Here is a 12,656-nt window from a genome sequence, read left to right as displayed (position 1 = left end):
GGGTGGCTCATCAACTGGAAGAAATCTTCCCTGGTCCCTGCTCTGAGCATGGTGCACCTGGGAGCGTTATTGGACACTCACAACCAACGGTTGTTCTTGTCTCTGGAGAAAGTCCTGAAGCTTCCTATCTCGTCCGCAAGTGTTGATACATTCGGTGATGTAGGTGCTAGGCCTCATGGTGTCGGCATTCGACATGGTGGAGTATGCTCAATTCCATTCTCGCCCTCTCCAGAGGCTAATTCTGGCCAAGTGGGATGGCCTGCCTCACCGGATAAGGTCTCAATTGATCTCCTTGACTCCGGAGGTTCGTCTGTCACTGTGCTGGTGGCTCCAGGACCAACGGTTGTGCAGGGGTCGTCCCTTCTGGATATCCCACTGGGTCCTGCTGACGACTGATGCCAGTCTGCGAGGTTGGGGCGCAGTGTTGGAGCAACACTCCCTTCAGGGTCGGTGGGCCAAGGAGGAGTCTCGCCGCCCGATCAATATTCTGGAATTGCGGACGGTTTTCAACTCATTGAACCTGGCCCAGGATTTAATACAGAACCGACCTGTTCAGGTACAGTCGGACAACGCCACCACAGTGGCTTACATAAATCATCAATGCGGCACTCGAAGCCGCTTGGCAATGAAGGAAGTATCACGGATACTTCAATGTGCGGAACGCCATCTACCGGCCATATCGGCGATATTCATATCGGGGGTCCTGAATTGGGAAGCGGACTTTCTCAGTCGTCGGGACATACACGCCGGAGAGTGGAGCCTCCATCCAGTTGGGTTTCAACTCCTAGTGGAAAGGTGGGGCCTACCGGACGTGGACCTGATGGCGTCTCGAGACAATCACAAGGTTCCGTCTTCGGAACAAGAACAAGGGATCCTCCAGCAGCGTTCGTGGATGCGCTGGCGGTTCCATGGAACTTTTGGCTGCCGTACGTGTTCCCTCCGGTGTCACTCCTGCCCAGGGTAATTCGGAAGTTAAAGCAGGAAGGAGGAATTCTGCTTCTCGTAGCTCCAGCGTGGCCCAGACGGCACTGGTTCTCAGACCTCCAGGGCCTCTTGCTAGAGTGTCCCATCTACTTCCACAACGACCAGACCTCTTCGTTCAGGGCCCCTGTGTCTACCAGGACTTGGCCCGGCTGGCTTTTGACGGCGTGGCTCTTGAAGCTTCCGTCTTGAGGGCTAGAGGTTTTTCTGAGTCGGTCATTCAAACTATGCTGCGGGCCCGGAAACTGGCTTCTGCTCGGATTTACTATAGGGTCTGGCATTCTTACTTTGTTTGGTGCGCATCTAACAATTATGACGCTTCCAAGTTTAGTACGGCCAAGCTTTTGGCTTTTCTTCAGCAGGGCCTGGACCTAGGCCTGCGTCTGGCTTCCATCAAGGTTCATATTTCTGCCTTGTCGTTTGGTTTCAGAGAAAACTTGCGACCTTACCTGATGTACATACCTTCACTCAGGGTTTGTTGCAAATCCAACCTCTCTATGTCCCGCCTGTGGCTTCTTGGGATTTGTCGGTGGTTTTGGAGGCGTTGTAAGGGTCACCGTTTGAACCTCGTGCATCGGCTGACCTTAAGTGGCTTTCCCTTAAGGTGGTGTTTTTGCTGGCTATTGCCTCGGCTAGAAGAGTGTCAGATTTGGGTGCCTTGTCTTGTAGTTCCCCATATCTGATTTTTTACCATGACCGGGCGGTTCTTCGCACTCGTCCCGGGTATTTACCTAAGGTGGTGTCTTCGTTCCATCTTAATCAGGAGATAGTGGTTCCAGCCCTTGTCTCTCCTGATTTGTCTCCCAAAGAGCGGTCTTTGGAAGTGGTACGGGCTCTCCGTATCTATGTGAAGAGGACTGCTTACATCCGGAAGTCTGTTTCTCTCTTTGTTCTGTTTGGTTTTCACAAACGTGGCTGGCCTGCTCACAAGCAGACCTTGGCCAGGTGGATTAGAATGGTGATTGCACATGCTTATGTGAAGGCTGGTCTGTCCGCTCCTGCTCACATTAAGGCCCATTCTACTCTATCAGTTGGACCTTCTTGGGCGGCCCGCCGTGGTGCGACCCTTGAACAATTGTGCAAGGTGGCTACGTGGTTCCTCAGTGAACACGTTCATAAGGTTCTATGCCTTCGATACTGCCGCTTCCCAGGATGCTTCCTTTGGACTCCGGGTTCTTGTGCCCACTACAGTGCGTCCCCTCCCATAAGGAACTGCTTTAGGACATCCCCAATGTCTATCCTTTTGGAGCCCAGTGTACCCTACAGCAGAAAACGAGATTTATGGTAAGAATTTACCTTTGTTAAATCTCTGCGAGGTACACTGGGCTCCACAAGGTGCCCACCCTGACGCACGTAGCTTTTTTGGGTTGGTATGGCATTAGCCGCTGACACTTTCTCCTGGGGTGAAATTGTGATGTATGTGGCTACTAACTGTTGTCGTCTTTTACCTGCTACTGCATTGGGCTGGTTAACTAAAAACTGAGCTCCTGTGCAGGGAGGCGGGGTTATAGAGGAGGTGGCGCTATGCATTCTGGGAACAGTCAAAGCTTTTGAGCCTGTTGGTGCCTCGGATCAAGATCCTACTCTACACCCCAATGTCTATACTTGTGGAGCCCAGTGTACCTCGCAGAAAGAGATTTAACAAAGGTAAGTTCTTACCATAAATCTCGTCTTATTTCCGTCCAGGTAACATTTGAAAATGAAGGTCTTCTAACACTGACTCCGTACTGTCAGACAATAACAACTTTCTCTTTCTGATCACCAGTCTTCACGGCTCAAAGTCTGTTTAAAAATTATGGCAGGGATACCTCCTAGTGCACACAAGTAGTTTATTGCAAACCCATTTCTTTAATTCCCACTAATTATAAAAGAAGTAAAATGATTCTCTTTCTGGGGAACTGGATCAATAACTCTCACCAGACACTCTGCTCTGTGCTGTATCAGGTTCAGTGTCTGAACTTGCACATAAATCTTGCACTCTTGCTGTATAAGAGGTGTAAGGTTGGACTACACATCATGTGATTTGCGTGTTCCAAGTAATAACTTTACTAAACAAGACATTCTAGAAGTTTTTCAGGACTTGGCACTACTACTATATTTATAATGTGTGATTTCTGTATATTTTTACGTTTAGCTGGTCCAATCCTGAGCAAAGAGGGGAAAGAATTGTTAAGAAGACAAGGCCTTAAGCAAATCCGTGTGAAATACGGCTTGCAGGTAAGACGTGGGAATGGCCTTCTGGAGCATAAACTGCAGCTTTGCTTCTGTATAAATAAATAGCACATTGACACAAGTCACATTAAACCAGGCGCTCTCCTTACTAGGCTCTGTTACAAATATCCTTTTGGATGCTCTGGCTATGTATTTTCATAGCCCCCAGCACTTTACTTACACATGGACACACTGGGTTTGCTGATAATGAATGCTGTGAGTTGCTATTAACCCCTGGATACGTGTTACTGAAGCCCCAACTGCTTCATCTCCTGTATATCTGTGCATTCCCAGTATTAAAGAATGAAGACAACGTGGTGGGGGTGGTGCTAAGGTGTGGGTTAATAGAAATGGAGATGTTGCTCATAGCAACCAATCAGATTCCAGTTATTCTAGAAGGTACTAGGTAAATATGTAGAATCTGGTTGCTATGGGCAATCTATCCACTGCTATAAACCCGCACCTTAGGGTATATTTACTAACAGGTGCTCTGATGCTAGACAGATGGCCCTAGAAAAACCACTGTAACAGATACTTTTGGCTGCCGTGGTATAATATATGCAAAACCTTATTTCAGAGGTCCATCCTGATGTGACGTTAGTCTTTTGTTCGCGCTGACATTTTGGAAGATTCAAACTTTTTTAAACCAGTGTCTAATAGAAAATTTTTCCTGAATGTAATTTCATGTTTTAGGGAGCAGATTATGAAGATAACAAAGTACTGAAGAATTCGAAGTACAAAGACCGAGCGGGTAAACGTCGCCAAGTGGTGGGAAGCGAAGGCACCTTCCAGAAAGAGGATGCGCCCGCATCTGTACACGTGTATGTTGGGTACCCCTATTTCTCCAGTTTTTTGGTTTCTTTATCTGTACTGTAGTGACACTGACCAGTCTTGTTCTCCTTTCTCTTCATGGAGCAGGTGGATCTGCACAAGCAAACCTAACTTCACTGCATTATTGATCTGTGAAAGGTTAAATAGAGCTACATGTTAATTATCCAATTACCACGGGCATTGGGAAAACATTACATTCTTTATTTGTAGATTTATAGAACGAAAACTCTGTATGACCACAACAGAAGTAAAATCGATAACAGGTTGTCCATGATCCTAATGTAACCTTTGTTGTTTTCTGTACACAGTGAAATTAATGACGGTAACAAGGGAAGAAAAATGCTAGAGAAGATGGGATGGAAAAAGGGAGAGGGACTCGGCAAATCCGGTGATGGCATGAGAGATCCGGTATGTTGTGAAATCTGGTTCATACATGTGTTTGTTTGTCAAGGGTCGCTGACAGTAAATTGTATACCAGAGTCTCGGCTGTGCTTTTGCCTGGGCCTACACTGCCTTTAAGGAAAAAATACTCTAATATCATCCTTTTTTGTTTGTATTGGTCAGTGGACATGAGAATTGATGTCTCTGTAGAGTAACCAGCCGCCCTTCATTCTGGGGTGTTCAGCTATTGTTCTTTTTATAACAAATTAAAAACGAATCTTGACATCAGTTCTGTTTTTTACACATAAGATCATGTTTGCAATTAAGACGTATACCTTTCGCTTAGAACAGAGGTCATCACACTTCACATTCCTTTAACTTGCATATGCCTATTCCCACATATTTTAAACCCATACAAAATGCACATATTTTGACTTTTTATAGTGAACATATATCATGAGCTGTTAATCAGTCACTGCCACCTGAAAACACGCCCCATAACATGAAATTACCACTACCTCCATATTTTTAGGGTGGGTTTGGTATTACCTGGCTCATGTACAGTGTTTCATTTGTGCCTTACATAAATGTCACATTCAAGACAAAAAAGTTCCACATTCGTTTCATCCCAACACCCGACTTTCTGCCATATATTCACTGTATCTTCTAGATGGTGTTTTACAAACTTTGTGTGACAAGCATATAGGCTATTTTCTGCAAGGGCTGAATCTTTACATCCACTGTTTGTGGAATGCTTTGAAGATCTGTTGATCCTTTCTCCAATGCCTCTCAGTTTCTTCAAGGTGACAGTGAGCTTCTCTGCAGCTTTTCTGATACACATCCTCCTTGACTCTGTGTAAGGGTGGTGGTTGATTTAGTCATTGTGACTGTGGTTTCTTAGTACTAGCACGTCTTGACATTAGACTCTTTATTGTTATTGTACCCTTCCCCGGATTGTGATATTTGATTCCTTTAAAATGCAATTTTTGCCGGTTTCAATATTTTTTGGGACGTGTTGTAAGGATCTCACATAGGGGTATTTATATTTACAGAATTGATTAAAGGTTCTAAGTCAGTTTTTTCAACTGGTGTTATTAATAAACAAATTGTGACTTTTCAGTTACCGCGTTACACCTGGGGAATTTTGATTTTCCAATTAGAAAGTTTATAATCTCAATTGACAATTAAAAATGTTTTATTACTAAAGTGCTATATTATGACAAGTGTTAGTTGTGTGTTTCACTTCGCAGTATACATAAGGGCATATTCAATTGCAATCGGGTTTTTGAAAACCCTGCGGCCCCTGGCTTTTTCCTGATAGCTTTTTCCTATTCAGGTGAAGGAGAGAGACTGAGTAGACATGACTGCAGCTTTTTACTCGCAGCCACGGAGCACGTCCAAGTTTTCCTAAAATCTTTATTTTAAGGAGAAATGGTCAGGATTTGCTTCAGAGCCCCTGGACATTCCCCCTCTCATGACTAATTAGGCAATTGAAAGTTTTCAGTTAGCCTAATTGGTCCAATAATTAGATGGCAGAAAAGCATGTCTTCAGCAACATCCACATAGGCAGTAAGCCTACCTTTTTTCTGGTGCTGGTAATTCAGGAGACTACAAAATTGCCAGCAATGGGGACATCCTGAGTCACTGGTCTGCTGTCTTGCTCCATCTCGCCAGTCCCTCTCCTGTATCTGGCATGCTGCAGTGACTTTGTGTGTATGCGGTGACGTAATGCCCCTCAGTCAGGACTAGATAATGCAGCATGGGGGTCTTTATAATGCAATAATATTAACTGTGCCCCTTGATCTGAGCACAGCAGCCAAATAGAAGCTGTTCCCAACTCTGCCCCTTGTCCTATTTCGGCTGGCAGTGGTGTAGACAGGGAGCTGCTGGACTCACAGATGCTTCATCACAGCTACTTCCAGGATGGGTGACCAGGTGATTGGATTTGGACGCTTTAGCTGGTGGGATTGCTGCAGATATTTCAAAGACTGCTGTTTGCTCTTCATATAATAAGTGGAGTATAGTTGCTGCTGCAGGTAAAATTACCATGTCAGGCCTTATACAAGTAACATTTGTCACGTTTATATTCTGGAAAAATGTACTGTATTGACTGTTGGTTACAGGTAAAGCTGTGGTCACCACCTCATAAGGAACTTGTTATGGCTCTTCTTCTCCAGCACCAATTCAAGCCCTTGCATGCTGATAAGCAGCTAGACACCTGCTCTCCCCTTATATTTTTCCAGGGCCGGACTGGCCATCTGGCAAATGCCAGAAGTGCTGATGGGAAAATCCAGCCTCACAGAGAGTGAGGCAGGCCAAGCAGCGCGCGGGCTCCCCGTTCTCTGCTTAGCTGTCCCTCCCATCCGCCTGCCCTGGGTATACAGGAGAGGGTGTGCCATGCGGCCAGGCCCCTGAGAACTGTGGCTGCGCAAACAGTGACGTGTCAGTGCTGCATCATGGCCCCAGTCCTATTCCTGTCTCCCTCTCACCCTTAACATTCACACTCACCCAGCCCCAACATGAGTGCAGCCGATGACACAGTTGCAGGGATCGAGACCGCTCATCACACCAGTTCCTATTGCCAGATCCCTATCCTTACCACCCCTCCCCTTCCCTCTTACCAACTCTCACATCTTTCTCTCATGTATCTGGTGAGGAAGTCATGGCCCTCATCCGTTCCTCACCCCCCTCCACCTCCCCACTTGACCCTATCCCCTCCCGCCTCCTACCTTGTCTCTCTTCCTGCTCCCATCTTGCCCACTTCCTTATTCTCCCTCTCATCAGGCATTGTCCACTCTGCCTTCAAGCATGCACTCGTCTCGCCTATTCTTAAAAAAACCTACCCTTGATCCACACACTCTCTACAACTATCGACCCATCTCTCTTCTTCCTTTTGCCTCCAAACTCCTTGAGCGTATTGTCTGTAACCGCCTGACTGCCTTTCTTTCCTCCCACTCACTACTTGACCTATTCTAGTCTGGCTTTTGTACTCTCCACTCCACTGAATCTGCTCTCACAAAAGTCTGCAATTACCTGCTAAATCCAAGGGTCACTACTCTTTGCTTATTCTCCTTGACCTCTGCTACTTTTGACACTGTGGACCACCCTCTCTTTCTGCAAATACTTCATTCCCTTGATCTACGTGATACTGCCCTCTCCTGGCTGTCCTCCTACCTCTCTGACCGTTCCTTCTCGGTTTCCTCATGGTTCCACTTCTCCCCACCCCACTTCCACTAACTGTAGGTGTTCCACAAGGCTCTGGTCTAGGTCCTCTCCTTTTTCTCTCTATATACATTCCCTCTAGGAGAAATCATTAGCTCTTTTAACTTACAATATCATCTTTATGCTAATGATACTCACATCTACCTTTCCTCCCCTGACCCCTCTCCTGCTCTCCTCACTCGTGTATCCAACTGTCTCTCTATCTCTTATTGGATGTCGCTGCGCTTTCTTAAACTTAACATGTCTAAGACTGAGCTAATCATCTTCCCACCCTCCCGCACATGCTCACCTCCCACAATTTCATTATCTATTGATGGCACTACTATCTCCTCTAGCCCCCAAGTGCGCTGTCTTGGAGTAATCCTTGGCTCCTCCCTCTCCTTCAGACCACACATTCAGCACCTATCACAAGCCTGTCATTTTCATTTCAAAAATATTTCCAGGATCAGACCCTTTTTCACCCGGGATGCCACCTAGACCCTTATCCACTCACTGGTCATCTCCAGACTGGACTACTGTAATCTCCTCTTGACTGGCATCCCTAAAACACTACTTCTCTCCACTCCGAACTATCCTCAATGTGACTGCCCGGATCATCTTTCTCACCAAACTTACTACATCCACCTCCCGTCTCTTACTAACCCTTCACTGGCTTCCCAATCCCTTCAGGATCCATTTCAAGCTTCTCACACTCACTTACAAAGCCCTCACCCACTCCTCTTCCAGTTACATCTCTGACCTTATCTCCCTTAACACTCCTGCTTGTCCTCTTCGCTCTGCTAATGCACGCCGCCTCTCCTGCCTACGGATTACCTCCTCTCACTCATACCTCCAAGATTTTGCACGTGATGCTCCCCCTCGGACTCTCCACAAAACTTTACACAAGCATTAAAGACCCGTTTCTTCACCAAACCCAGCCGTCTCTCATCCTAAACCTTCTGTGGCCCACGCTCACTTTCTACCCCATCTGTGTCACCCTTATTTGTGTACCCCTCCCCTTTAGAATGTAAGCTCTCACAAGCAGGGTCCTCTTCCCTCATGTGCTTTTACATCTCACTAACCTATCTCCTTTTCAATGCTCCCTTTGATGGCACCAAATCCTTAGGTTTTCTGCCACCCTGATAAGTGCTGTTTACTGACGCAGCTATATTTATATACTCTCTACTTGTCCTGTATTGTATTGAACTGTAAAGGTGCATACACACTGGGCGTTTTTGCCCAGCATGTATGCACAGCAATGATCGTTGACATCGCTGATCTGAAAAGCGATGTTAGCGGGGGTGAGCGGCTTTCCATAGCAGTTCGCTATGGAAAGCCACTCACCCCGCCGTTCATCTACTGGTAATACAAGTAGATGAACGGCGGCCGCCAGCGATGAAGCGGGAGCGCGCATCAGCGCTCACCGCTCATTGTTTGGCCATACACACTGGGCGGTTTTGAGCGGAAAGCATCTCAAAACACCAAAAGTGACCTGCTTTCAGCTCAAGATCGCCAAGTGTGTATTGGCCTTAAGTCACTGTCTTCACGTTTTGCTTATTTGTTTACTCCCTCATGCAATATTTGTCTTTTAATTACCCGCAGGAATTAAACATTGAGTGTGATAGCCACGGGAATTTATGTGGCCAAAATTGTGTGGATAATTGAATAATACTTGAAATGTTTTGTTGATGGCATCATAGTAATATTCCAGTGATTTTATTGGACACCTTCGCGTGTGTGTGTGTGTGTGTGTGTGTGTGTGTGTGTGTGTGTCTGTGTCGGTTGAACAATCCTCCAACTCTTGCTAATGTCTAACAAATTGTTTCCTCTGATTTACCAGATCCAACTTCAGCTCCACAAGAAAAAGGCAGGCCTGGGGGCCCACGGTTCTTCTTCCATTGAAGACATTCAGAGTCAGACACAAAACAAAAAGAACTGGGAGAAGGCACGAGAAAGATATGCCGAAACATTCCAAGATGCAAAAAAAACAGACTCCAAGAAGCCCACTGTTTGGATTAAGAGCGCTGGGACGCAGTAACACTTCTTGGGCGGACATCACAGTAACTGATGGATTTAATACAAACTGTATGTGACTGGACTAATCATTTTTTAAAATGGTATAGACCGTAAATGGCACACCGCTCCTAAGGTACATTCTTACCCAGGACACAAACTTGTCTTTCATATATTGTACATGTGTCTAGTGGAAGTAGCAGGCCAAGGTCTGCGTCTAGAGACGCAGATTACTTGGCCTCACAAAACCCCCTGCGGCAGCCAGCATACATAAGATGAGGCTTACTCAGCAGGCCGTTTGCGGGGGAACATCGTGGCCATTAGTCACAATGTTGATCTCGGGCTGCGACCGCAAATGCGGCCAGGGGATGTTTAACACCTAATGCTGTATTTGCATTTTTGGTGATTGCATTAGCAACGAATACAATCATTGCTGAATGGGGGCCAGTGAACAGAGCAGGGACATTTGAAGAGTGTTTTACACTTTAAAAGCCCTAGGGGCTGATTCAATTACACTGAGCGTTTATAGTTATTAAGATACTAGTCAATTTCAGTGAACGGTAACCCTTAGATCCTTTGTGCCTGAATCTATGGGTTCCCCTCTGCATTAAGCTCCTCCAGTGGGTGCATTTAGGGGCTAATTCATTAAGGATAGCAAATTCTGCTAATCGGCAGAATTTGCTATCCTTTTGCACGCATGCTGGGGGCCACCCAGCGCTGGGCAAGGCCGCCCAGCATGCTGAACGGCGCCTCCCCCCGCTACAAGCAGAAATTGTGATCGCCTCGCAATTTCTGCTTATCAGCAGATACTACAGTTGACTCCTGCCGGCGCAGCTTAGCTGCGGCCACAGGAGTCACAGCGCCATCTTACCTGTCTCGGCGGCTGCGTGTGACGTCACGCAGCCGCTGTGACGCACCCCCGACACGCTCCTGTTCGCGCCACACAACCCAGCGTTCGGGTTGCCCTGCCCCCACAACGCTCAGTTTCCTCCCTGAAAACGGAGCGTTGCCGCCCCGCAATCGCCTTTGCCTGTTTGACAGGCAGAGGTGACCGCATTTTCTGCGCCCCCCCCCCCCCGCAGAAAATGCGGACGCATGCGCAGTAGGGCCCGCTGCGCATGCGCCCGCGGCACCCCCGCAAAAATTCCGTCCGAATCGCGATTTGCGATCCGACCTGAATTAGCCCCTTAATGCACGTTTCCTTGATACTCCTGAAGCAGTGAGGAAATATCTGTGTTAAGTGCACCATCTGGGGCTTAGCGCATAGGTAGCAAGCCTTCATTGAATAGCTCAGGGATGACAATTAGCTGTTGGGTAAACTCCACAGCTAATTGAATCTGCCCCTTAAAGTATCACACTGTCGGAATCCACATGAGAATGTAATGGCCACTGTAACTGAATAAAACACTGTATTACATGTAAATGGTTTCCCCCTATTAGACTATTAGCCAGGTCTTTCTGAGTAGGCAGCAAATTAGCTCATTATGTTATCTCTATTTTCCTTCATCACACAAAGTATATTTCTCAGTCACAATCCAGTGATTACAGTTGCACACTAATAATACTGCTGCAACAGGATCATGTTCCTTGGTGCATCTGTTCTGTTGCTCTTCCCATTTACAATTGAAAAACAAGTTCTAAGAAAGATAATACCTTCAGTACAAAGGTCTAGTACCACATTGATGCCTTAGTAATGGTGTTGCATAGTGCTCTTTATTTTTCTTCCGTGAAGAATTGTACAGTACGTGTGTGTGCTGAAATTGCAGATGTAATTTCCATTAAAATATATATTTTATGAAACTGTAAATAAGCGACTCTTGTTTGGCGTTCTTCTTTATACAGCGCCAACATGTTGGCACTTCAGAGATTGTCTTATTATTCACACTAAGGAGCCCATACACCTACGATAAATTGTGGCAATTCACCGTTCTGGAGATAATTGTCACAATTTATCGTAGGTGTATGGGCTCCCTCTAGTGGTGATTCCGATCAAAGAAACTTTTGATGGTAGCCTTGCGGGCGTTGTAAGGAGAGGTCTCCTGATTGGTCAACATGCCCTTTTTTTTAAAATGATGAGTGCCATCATTGGCCTACTCTATTTGTTCCCCATATTTTTAGAACCAGGGCCTGCTGAAGAGCCCGCTGCTGGTTCATTAAATACAGGGAATCTACACACATTTTTTTTTCCCTTGTATTTTCTCAAACCAGCACTGGCTCAAAGAGCCCGGGGCTGATTATGGGGGAGAGGGAGACCTCACATTTTTTTTTTTTCTCATACGTCCTAGAGCCGTGATGGCTAACCTGTGACACGCGTGTCACTCGTGACACGCCGAGGCACTTTGACAGACACGCCTGTTGGTGCTGCCCTTTGGTTACATGTGCCGCTCTGCTCCAATCCCTGCTTGTTGCGTCATGTGCCGCTCTGCTCCAATCCCTGCTTGTTGCGTGGAGGCGTGGTGTCACCGCTGGCGCGAGCGCTCTGCATAGAACCGGTCGGAAGAACGCTACAGCAGGAAAGGAGATCGGCGAGGTTCACAGCCCTGTAGACAGCCAAGTAAGGTGGCCTTCCGATCCCCACATCCTGCACCTGCAGGCCTGAGACCCGGGAGACGAGTTTCACAGCCCTGTGTGATCACCCCAGCCCAGTCCGTCATAAGCAGCGCAGGAGGACTTGTGATAAGCAGCATTGTGTGGCTCTCCTGTAAGTGCAATCACTACGTAGTGTAGTGCTTTAAATTATTTTGTACCAGGAGTCTGTCCAACAACATCGTTACAGAGGTAATAAAGCATTTAATTTAATAGGTTTTTAATTACCTCTGTAACAGTGTTGTTGGACTGACTCCTGGTACAAAATAATATAAGTTAATTTCTGAATTTACCTTATAATGCCATGATTTTTATTTATGTATTTTTGCAGCCCTGAGATGGATAATCCAAAACATAAAAAAGCAAGATTGAATGATAAAGGGAGTGGCAGTAGCAGACCCTTTCAAGACATATGGACAGAGATGTATGGCATTATAGACAGGAAAAACTGA

At 46.3% G+C, this 12,656-nt stretch overlaps 1 protein-coding gene across 1 annotated transcript in view; it reads left to right on the top strand.

Annotated features, from left to right (window-relative positions):
• Positions 1-11,428, top strand: part of AGGF1 (angiogenic factor with G-patch and FHA domains 1) — a 115,328-nt gene extending 103,900 nt beyond the window's left edge. The window contains exons 11-14 of the mRNA XM_063963689.1: positions 3,116-3,198; positions 3,886-4,013; positions 4,332-4,431; positions 9,446-11,428. Coding sequence (XP_063819759.1) covers positions 3,116-3,198; positions 3,886-4,013; positions 4,332-4,431; positions 9,446-9,643 — 509 coding nt within the window. The 3' untranslated portion in view covers positions 9,644-11,428. The remainder of the gene's footprint in view (positions 1-3,115; positions 3,199-3,885; positions 4,014-4,331; positions 4,432-9,445) is intronic.
• Positions 11,429-12,656: the final 1,228 nt, after the last annotated feature.

The sequence above is a fragment of the Pseudophryne corroboree genome, chromosome 1 (assembly GCF_028390025.1).
Source record: "Pseudophryne corroboree isolate aPseCor3 chromosome 1, aPseCor3.hap2, whole genome shotgun sequence".
NCBI classification, from domain to species: domain Eukaryota; kingdom Metazoa; phylum Chordata; class Amphibia; order Anura; family Myobatrachidae; genus Pseudophryne; species Pseudophryne corroboree.
Note: the sequence above shows the minus strand (reverse complement) of the source record. Positions and strands in the feature narration are given on the sequence as shown.